The sequence below is a fragment of the Sapajus apella genome, unplaced genomic scaffold, assembly GCF_009761245.1.
Source record: "Sapajus apella isolate SASKATOON/1434 unplaced genomic scaffold, GSC_monkey_1.0 scaffold69, whole genome shotgun sequence".
NCBI lineage: Eukaryota > Metazoa > Chordata > Mammalia > Primates > Cebidae > Sapajus > Sapajus apella.
The window spans coordinates 7,671,749-7,682,433 of record NW_022437009.1 but is presented as its reverse complement, the minus strand read 5'-3'; the positions used below and the strand labels follow the sequence as shown (position 1 = coordinate 7,682,433).

The 10,685-nt window shown below is 42.1% G+C and overlaps 1 protein-coding gene across 2 annotated transcripts in view; it reads left to right on the top strand.

Annotated features, from left to right (window-relative positions):
• Positions 1 to 10,036, top strand: part of CTTNBP2NL (CTTNBP2 N-terminal like) — a 66,091-nt gene extending 56,055 nt beyond the window's left edge. The window contains exons 5-6 of one of the 2 annotated variants that reach the window (XM_032249756.1): positions 3,690 to 3,797; positions 4,887 to 10,036. In XM_032249756.1, the coding sequence (XP_032105647.1) occupies positions 3,690 to 3,797; positions 4,887 to 6,365 (1,587 nt within the window). In that variant the 3' untranslated portion in view covers positions 6,366 to 10,036. The remainder of the gene's footprint in view (positions 1 to 3,689; positions 3,798 to 4,886) is intronic. The other variant, XM_032249755.1, reaches the window with a different exon arrangement.
• Positions 10,037 to 10,685: the final 649 nt, after the last annotated feature.

Sequence of the window (10,685 nt, the reverse complement as noted above, 5' to 3'; positions counted from 1 at the left end):
AATGGGTAGAAGATAGTTGCCTAAATTGGGGCAGGGGGGGCTTTTACATAATACTCTAAGAAAATCCTCACAGCATTTTTTTGTTTAATAGGCAGGCTTTATTTCCATTTCATCCATGAAGTGACTGAGTTGTGTTGAAGGGAGGTTGGCTAGCAACCTCCCTTCATGTCATGGAAGGTGTACTAGGGACAGTTTGTGGCTCTAGGTGATTGGAGAAAGGAAGAAGTTAAAAATAATTCAAAATTTCTTAATACTGTATTGCAATGCCAAATGTTTTAAGGGAATGTTAAATTTTGAAACCAAGTACCTATCTATTCTTTTTTCTTTTTTGGGGATGGAGTCTCACTCTGTCACCCAGGCTGGAGTGCAGTGGTGCAATCTCGGCTCACTGCAACCACCACCTCCTGGGTTCAAGCTTAAGTGGTTTATCAAAGTAGATCACTGACTTTGTTAGAAATCAGACAGTACCTAGAGGCTTATGATTATGGTGCTGATAGTCTCAGCTTATGCCTATCACCTTGGCTTCGTTATTAACCATATTCCCTTTGACTGTCAGAAATGTTCTGGTTTGAATAGTAAATTACATGGTCATTGTGCTTACAATGAAAAACAAGTTTCCTATTCTACATCTTCTCATTTCCCATCCTCCCCAGTATTCACAGGCATCCACTTTATTCTTTTAGCCATTCTCTTTGGTAGCTAACCTCCATATTTCTGAATACTGCACTGTTCTCTCTTACTTTATCAATTTTAGACATTTATATTATATTCTTTATACAGGTACAGATTTCGGTATCTTACACCCCACCTCCCTTTCCTGTCCTTAACCATTACCCAGAACAAATTTAATCCTGTTTTCCTACCACCATTCCCTGTCACATTTAGTATTCCCAGATCCTGAGCCTGTCATACTCTTTCTTGTGACAGGTTCGGGATTTGGGAATACTAGATGTGACAGGTGCCAGATGCTGATGGTCCATGTGCAGGAATCAGGGTGAGGTGACAAATGATTCCGAAAATAACAGTCTTTGAAGGTCTGGCACAGTGCCTCACCCTGTAATCCCAGCACTTTGGGAAGCCGAGACAAGCGGATCACTTGAGGTCAGGAGTTCAAGGCCAGGCCAACCAACATGGTGAAACCCTGTCTCTGCTAAAAATACAAAAATGAGCCGACCACGGTGGCGCACCTGTAATCCCAGCTACTCAGGAGGCTGAGGCAGGAGAATCGCTTGAGCCCAGGAGGTGGAGGTTGCAGTGAGCTGAAATTGTGCCACTGTATTGCAGCTTGGGTGACAGAGCAACAGTCTGTCTCAAAAAAAAAAAACAAACAGGCTTTGAGCCAGCTCTCCTGTTTTCTATTCTACATTTCACCTCTCCTCTCTAGTACCTACCACCTGCAGGTTCCATCTCTTTGGAGCTCTGCAGGGCAAAACAGCTTCCCTCCTTCATACTAAAGTAGTTACCGCTCCTTCAGCCTCTTTTCTTCTTCAAAATATGATTAAAATTTCTTCTCTGCTGGAGGCTCTCTCCTTTGTCTTTGTGGGATTTTAGTCTTTTTATTCCATTTCTGTAATTTTAGAGGACTCCCAAAAGGAAGAAGCTACAACTTACCACTTTTGGCCAAAAGCATGTCTTTCATTAAATTGAAAAATTAGATTTAAAAAAAAGGCAATCCACCAGTTTTTTTTTTTTTCCTTGCCTTTATTTTGAGAGACAGGGTCTTGCTACGTTGCCTGTGCCTAGAGTACAGTGGCTGTTGACAGGCGCAATCATAGCACCCTATAGCCTGGAACTCTTGGGCTCAAGTGACCCACCTCAGCCTCCCAGCTATCTGGGACTACAGGCACACACCACAGCACCAGTCTTTTTTGTTTTTTTTGAGACAAGGTCTCACTCTGCACCCAGGCTGGGGTGCAACGGCATAATCGTGGCTCACCACAACCTCGACCTCCCTGGGCTCAGGTGATCCTCCCACCTCTGCCTCTTGAGTAGCTGGGACTACAGGCACATCTCACCAAGCCTGGCTAATTTTTGTGTTTTTTGGTAGAAATGGGGTTTTGAGTTGGGCACAGTCGGTTATACCTGTAATCCCATCACTTTGGGAAGCTGAGGCAGAAGGATCGCTTGAGTCCAGGTGATTGAGACTAGCCTGAACAACATGGCAAAACCCAATCTCTACAAAAAATCAGCAGGGCATAGTGTTGTGTGTCTGTAGTCCCAGCTGCTCGGGAGGCTAAGGTGGGAGGATCACGTGAGCCTGGGAGGCAAAGATTGCAGTGAGCTGAGATGGTGCCACTGCACTTCAGCTTGGGTGACAGAGTAAGACCCTGTCTCCCTAGAAAAGGGAGGGAGGGAGGGAGGGAGTGAAAAAGGAATAGAAGAAGGAGGAAAAGAAAGTAAGTAATGGCTGGTCTCAAACTCCTGGGCTCAAGCAATATTCCTGCCTCTGCCTCCCAGAAGTGCTGGGATCGTTGTCATGAGCTCATTTTTATTTTTATGGGGAGGTTTCATGTCCCAGAAGATTTTCTGTCTTCATTCATAAAAATTATAGTGAGAAGACTAAGAAATGGCCTTTGGGACGACAGTGCCCTACCCTGGAAGTCTGGGCCAAGACACCTCTGAAGCATGAGCAGAAACTACTAAGAATTCCATTGCCAGTCAGAATATTTGCAGTTGTAGATGGGATTATGTGAAAAATGTCCCTTTAATTTGTGTTCTCGGCCATGTGTGATGGCTCACACCTGTAATCCCAGCATTTTGGGAGGCTGAGGTGAGTGGATCACATGAACCCAGGAGTTCGAGACTAGCCTGGGCAAGATGGCAAAACCCCATCTGTACAAAAAATACTAAAATTAGCTGGGCATGGTGGCACACACCTATAGTCCCAACTACTCAGGAGGCTGAGAGATGGGAGAATCACTTGAGTTAGGGAGGTCGAGGCAGCAGTGAGCCATGATTACACAACTGCATTCCAGCCTGGGCAACAAAGCAAGACCCTGTCTCAAAAAATAAATAAATATGTCTTCTCCTTAAAATAGGGCTTAATCCTTTGGCACCAGGAGAAGTGGAATAGGGGTAGGCAAATAAAAGACCTTGTGAAAAATCTCCATTTAAGATCTGTATAATTGAACCTTTTCACATGCAGGATGAAGTCAAAAGAGTTTTCACCTCTTATCTAACTATATAAAAACTTGTATTATTAGTGAAACAAGGCACACTTAGAATGCACCTTTTTGAAATGTTGAATTTCAGGCTCCTCCTTTGGTGCCTCCAGTGATTTCAGCATTGAGAGGAAAACCTCAGCTTTCGGGTTTCTGTGGTCCTGTCTTGCTCCATCACCTACACCTGACCCTTAGTAACACCAAACTGCCTGCAGTTTCTAGGAATTTCTGCTAATTCTCGAAACTGCCTCAACCCCTCTAGCTATTAGTTGCTCTCTTCTGTTTGCATATAATTCTTTACATACTTCAAGTAAAGTAAAGATCTTACTGTTTTCTAACACAGAGGTTTCATGGCTGTCACTGTAAGGCAGTGTGCTCCTTGGTAGCCCTTGCTGGGTTTCATTTATTTATTTGTTTGTTTGATCTCTGGAACTATTGTTAAGTGCCTGGTTTGGCACTTAGTATTGGCTGTATTAATAAATGCAACTCTTTGATATTTGGAAATGAATTTTTAAAAATTCTTTAAAGGTGATCCTAGACCTTGAGGAAGAAAGGCAGAGGCATGCACAGGATACAGCTGAAGGAGATGATGTCACCTATATGCTAGAGAAGGAAAGAGAGAGGCTGACTCAACAGGTAATTAAGGTAGAGGGATTCACGGTAGCATTTGCCAGAAATAGTGTTTCCAAAAAATTACTCTGCAGGAAAGCAATTGTTATTGTTCAAAAAGGGGCTTTGTGGTCAAATAAGTTTGGGAACTACTGGGTTAAACAAAGTTAAACAGGATTCTAACTTTAAATTTGTTAGGATCTTTAGTATGCAGAAGCACATTGTGAGTCTTCAAGAACAAAATAGGGTTCTGTGTTTAGCAAATCTGTGGTTTTATAAAATCTTTTATTGATATAGATCCCTCACTGTGAGACTATTGTTCCTAGGACACACATTGGGGAATGGTAAAAGTTTGTAGCTCTCAAACTTTTCTTGATTTAGAAACCCCGTAAGAAATGACATGTGACAATCCAGTATAAACACACACAGTTATGCCTAAAACAAAAATCTCATGAAATCATATATAACCCCTACTGTCTACATATTGATGGTTTCTATTTTTTTTTTTTTTTTTTAATTCTAGTCATGGCTCACTAAATTTGTTTCCCCATCCATTAATGGATCTCAGAGTTTGAAAAACACTGAGTTTCTTCAACCCTTTCCCTTTCACACAGAGTCTCTGCCTCAAATAGGGTTGGGTAGACAATTAAAACAGACGGTATTTGTGTAAAAAGTATGATTCAAATGCAACTATTTGTGTTTGTTTTTAAGACCTGAGAAAATGATTGCTGAAACTTTAAAAGGCTTGTTTTCAGCAGCAGCATTCATCACAAACCTGGTTGATCCGGCTTTCTGTTACCTTGTTTTGATTGGTTCTGATGCTGTGTACTCTCCACATACATGAAACACAAAGATACATCATAGTCCCACTAATCACTGCAAGACACTACAGGAACTAGAAGAGCCTCACAAATCATCAGAGAAAGATTAAATCGTAGTGTGTGCTTTTTTGTGCTAGGAGTTCCAAAACTTCAGAAATACTTGATCTGAGCACTGTGACATGCGTATTAATCCTATATACCAGAGAACAGCTAACAGAGACACTCTATTTGATCATACTTTTTGAGTAGATCTCTTATTCTAATCAATATTTGTGGTGGCATTTTTTTTTTCTAGCTGGAATTTGAAAAGTCCCAAGTGAAAAAGTTTGAAAAAGAACAGAAGAAGCTCTCTAGTCAGCTGGAAGAGGAGCGCTCCCGCCACAAGCAGCTCTCATCCATGCTTGTGCTTGAGTGCAAGAAAGCCACCAACAAGGCAGCCGAGGAAGGGCAGAAGGCAGGAGAGCTGAGCCTGAAATTGGAGAAGGAGAAGAGCCGAGTGAGTAAACTGGAAGAAGAGTTGGCAGCTGAGAGAAAGCGAGGCTTGCAGACTGAGGCCCAGGTGGAGAAGCAGTTGTCAGAGTTTGACATTGAAAGGGAGCAACTGAGAGCAAAACTGAACCGAGAAGAGAACCGGACCAAAACTCTGAAAGAAGAAATGGAAGGTCTGAAGAAGATAGTGAAGGACCTAGAGGCCACCCACCAGCACGGTAGCCCTAATGAGCAATCGAAGAAACCAGTAACCATGTCCAAAGGCACAGCAACTGAGCCTCTCGTGCTAATGTCTGTGTTTTGCCAAACAGAGAGTTTTCCAGCAGAAAGAACCCATGGAAGCAGCATAGCCAAGATGACAAACACTGGGCTGCCTGGTCCCACCTCTCCTCCCTTCTCATATGCAAAAACCAATGGCCATTTTGACCCAGAGACACAAACTACCAGGGAGCTGACTGCAGGCAACAATGTAGAAAACCAAGGGCCTCCACGGGAAAAATCTGTGGCATTGGCCCAAGAGAAACCAGTGGAGAATGGTGGGTGTCCTGTGGGGATTGAGATGCCAGCCCCAGTGCCCAGCCCCCTCCCTTCCAGTGGGAGCTCCCTGTCTCCCAGCAGCACTGCTTCCTCCTCTTTAACCTCCTCTCCTTGTTCTTCACCGGTACTCACTAAGCGTTTATTGGGGTCATCAGCTAGCAGCCCTGGCTACCAGTCATCCTACCAAGTAGGCATCAACCAGCGGTTCCATGCAGCTCGGCACAAATTTCAGTCCCAAGCAGATCAGGACCAACAAGCCAGTGGCCTACAAAGCCCTCCGTCCAGGGATTTATCCCCCACCCTCATAGACAACTCTGCCGCCAAGCAGCTGGCCCGAAACACAGTCACTCAGGTGCTCTCCAGATTCACTAGCCAACAAGGGCCAATCAAGCCAGTCTCTCCCAACAGCTCTCCCTTTGGCACAGACTATCGAAATCTGGCCAACACTGCCAATCCAAGAGGTGACACAAGCCATTCACCTACTCCAGGGAAAGTGTCCAGTCCCCTGAGCCCCCTATCTCCAGGAATCAAGTCCCCAACCATCCCCAGAGCTGAGAGAGGAAACCCTCCACCCATCCCACCCAAAAAACCTGGCCTCACCCCTTCTTCTGCTACCACTCCTTTGACCAAAACTCATTCCCAGGCATCCTCTTTGACCACCACAGAAGACCTTGCCAGCAGCTGCTCTTCCAGTACCGTTGTAGCAAATGGTAAGGATGTTGAGTTACTTTTGCCTACCAGCAGCTAGTCCCTAGGAGGGAATCCCCACGTTTGACATTCCATCAGATTTCGTCCAAGAGCTCAGACTTTTGAGTCAGATTATGTTATTTATTTTGATAGTAGCTGAAACCATCTGTATAATACATTTAGTATGTTTCACCGTTTTGTATTTTTTTAAGTAGAAACTGAGTAGTTTGGATTTGTATGGTTCACATCTTTTTACTGAAGCTAGAAAGGCACCTCAAAGATGTCTCAAGCTCAGCAGTCACCGTCATATTGTGATGAAGAAAGCTAATTGAGTACCAGGTGGTGATTTGCTATCTATTTTGGAACTAGAATCACTCAACACTCATTTTGAATTATGCAGAAGTGGTTCATGCAGATTTTTATTCCAGATGAACATGTTTTAAAAGTGCCTGAAATATGACTGCCATATGAATGTGATTCTGCAGCAAAAAACACAAAATGGACCATTTAATTGCAGGAAATGCGATCCTCTGCGAATTCTGAATGTTAAAAACCAACACTGCTTTTAATCCTCTTTTACTGTTTTAATACAAGCTTTGTGTTCTGAAAGAAGGCTGCATAACTAGAACGGGAATCCTTCTAAAGGTGGGTGTGAGCTCACCACAAAGCTGAGCTTTATAGAGCCCTTGAAAAACCCTCCTGAGCACTAAGCAATTAGGGTGCTGATTTTCTTGTACTTTTGAAAAATTAACTCACTCCTAGTTTCCTACATAAATTCTTGAACAGAATGAAATCGCACCTCCATTCAAAAAATGTCCGAAGCATCTACTGTTGTGTAAGGAACTTCTGATTCTGATTGCTGTAACTTGAATAGGAAATGGTCACTCATTCTGTATAAAAGTTTTGCAACAGAATGAAATTTTTATCCTGTAATCAAAAAGCAATAACTTGAAATTCACTCTTTGTAATATTATAAGTCAGAATTTATATAAATTTTACCAAATTGTTACACTTATTCTCCAAGCTGCCAGAACCTGGTGTCTGTATCTGTAAAACCAAATTAACTTTTGCCTAAATGGGAAGTATACATATATCTGTATAGATACATTACCCCTTTACATGTTTAACATATACACACTTAAACACAAATATTAGTGTGATTATATCTTTGGAGTTTGCAATATAGCATAAAGGACAAGTAGAATTGCACATTAAGATTACCTACCAAAGCAACTAGATATGGCTGGGGCACAATCAAAGGAAGAATTTTGTCTACAGGAAGGTGGGGAAATTGCAGATGAATGCCAGACCTTCAGTATCAAAAAGGCAGAGCTGGCCAGGCACAGTGGCTCGTGCCTGTACTCCTAGCACTTTGGGAGGCTGAAATGGGAGGATTGCTTGAGACTAGGCATTCAAGATCAGCCTCATCCACATGGCGAGACCCCATCTGTATTAAATAAATAGAGCTAAACCCTAGTGGGACAGAACTCAGCTGGTCATGGAAATGAGTGGAGCAGGCCTCTCATGTGGTGTACAACAGCTGTGAGTAGCGGGAGCTGTGGCAAACTGAAGTGCCCAAGCCCCACTTTAAAAGGGCATCTGTTCAGCTCCATCTGCTTGCTGCCATGCAAGAATGCTAGACCAGGATTACCAGTTCTTCACATTTGTTAAAAATCCAAATTTTCATGAGAAAAATTCTCATTTTTAAATATCAAGAACTGATTTTAAAATATTTAAATAGTGCTGGTTAAACAAACACTTGTGCAGCTGGATTTAGCTTGCAAGCTGCCAAGTTCCAACCTCTTTCATTCTAGAAACTTCTGTCATTTTCATCATAGCAAGTCTATGTGGACAAAAACCTCCAAACTTTCCAGCTGTGTAGGCCAGTACAGCTGACAAAGTTCATAGAATATAATGACTATCCCCCTCTGCCAAACAAGGCTCTCCGTAACCCAGCTCAGACACAGTGGTTATATGATTTTGTGTCCATACAGGAGAGGCCTTGGTATCCTGACATACATTCTCCTAGCCAACATCTATCCAGCAGCCCTGACCTCCTGCTATAATTTAAGTCTATTTCCTTTTAATCTAATAAGGGTTGATAGGAAAAAGGCAGGTGATGGAAATCAATGTATAAATCACAATGGAGTATATTGGCGACTCCACAGCTTGTAGTTTGATAAAGGCAAATACATGAAAAATAAAAATGCAACTAATGCCCCAAGATGCCTACCACAATGATGTGGGGGTATCTTAAACTGTCCAAAGCAATCATGAATTGAACTTTATTCCTATGCAAAGCCAAAATGAATAGTGTTGATAAAATAGCTAAACTTTCTAAACTGGAGAGGAGGCTACAGTGCCAGAGAGTGATTGTCTCTTTTGCTTTACATGGTAATCTTAAAAGTTGCATTGTGCTCTTCCTTTGTTTTGGGATAGATATATCTAGAGAGAGATACTATAAGGAAGTTTATTTCTTAGGAAGTGCACTGAATAATGTATTTCTTTTACAGTGTAATATGGGGGTGGGGATATGCAAAAGAAAAGTGTATTTTCGCTAGTTGCCTATCTTCTGAGATAAATAAGCACAATCTTGCAATGGATCCAATAACCCAGTTAGTTACTATGGATTAGTATTTAAGTTTGCTGTAGGTTGTGTGTGTGTGCTAAGTAAAAGCTCCATGATTCACAATTTTAGTATTAACCCATGTTGCAAAAGCTGTTACTGGTCAACAGATTGTAATGATGTGTACCGTATAACACAAGCATTAACTAGGCATTAACATTTGTAAAGCCAAATATACCATGCAGAAGTCTTCATTTTTATAGCAGACTACATTAAAACAAGTTAAACATACTGTTGAGGGGGAAATAGTCTTGTTTGTACAAACAGGAAAATGTTGCACAATTTGGGCATATTTTGTTGGAAAGGGGGTGGCGTAGACGGAGCACTTGATTGTGGCTTTGACAGACCAGATGAAATCAATGACCCATCCAGGTTAGACCTCATAAGGAACTAAGACATTGCTTTTCTTTAGAGTCTTAAAGCTGGAAAAAGCCTTTACAGTAATCCAGTCTGTGATTTTTTTTTTTTTTAAACCATGTGGTGGTTCTGGATTTTTTTGAGGATCTTAGTAAAGCCATAGAGTTTATCCCCAGAAAAATGAATATGCCTGTGTGCAAAATTTGTCTGATGGCTTCATAGGATCCAGAGTCCCTGAAGCCATCATGGCTCATGTATTCTGCTTAAGAAAGCATAATCTTGTTCTGCCCTCTCATTTTACAGATGACTAATGCATCCCTTTTCTCCTGCTCCAGTGCTGTTGCTGCCACAGTGTTAGCAAACGCAAGCCAGACAGAAGCACTTGAAAATCCTCCGATGTGCAAAAAATGTTCAAACAGTGTGGATGTTTACATATCTGAAGTTTCCAGCATTTAAGCCAATTAATGATCATTTCAACAAATACTAGCTATATCCGGGTCCCTTGATAGCCTGTCAGCAGTGCTGCCTTGTCAATTTGTGTGCACACATGTGTGTCTGTGTGTGCCTGTGTGTGTGAATTCATAAGGAGCACTTTGGATACTTAGGACTTGAAACAGAACTTCAAATGTCTTTTGAAATGCCGGCTTCAGAATAGTACGTGTTTTCCTAGCAAATCAGAGGTGGACAATGAGCATTGCTCCACAGAAATAATTTTTAATTTAATTGCTGTAAAACTAGTTCAGAAATGAGATCCTGTCCAGCCACTACTTGTATGTCAATGACCAATTCATTAGTAAAAATAAAGGAGACTGGGGTAGCGGTTCTCAAACTTTACTGTGCATAAGTATAACCTGGGAAGTCTGCTAAAATAAAGATTTCTAGAGATTGGATCCTCGGAATTGCTGCATCCGCTAGTCTGAGAACCATGTTTTGAGAAACAGCCCTTTGTAGCCCTTACCTGTCCTTTCACAACAACTTGCTCTTTGCCTCTGACCTAAGAAAATGTCGTAAGCTCCTGAAATTGGTTTGCCAGAATGTCAGTGATACTCAGAGTCGAGAATGCCTACTTGAGTACCAAGCACCGCGCTAATGATTTCACAGATATATTACCTTATTAATCCTCACACGGGTGCTGTGAGGTATTATTATCCCCAGGTAGTGATGAGGTAGTTGAGGGCCTGAGATTTGTACATGGGCCTTTAGCATATGACAGCCAGGATTGAAACCCTAGTGCTTTGTTGGTTCACTACCGGTATTTCCCAAATGTCAGTCTGCTAGGGCTATTGTTAAACGTGCAGATTCCCAGGCTCTTCCCCTGCCGATTCTGATTTCAGTTGGCCAAGGGGGAGCTCTAGATAAATGCCTTGGTGATTGCTCTTAAGATAGAGCAAGTTCAGA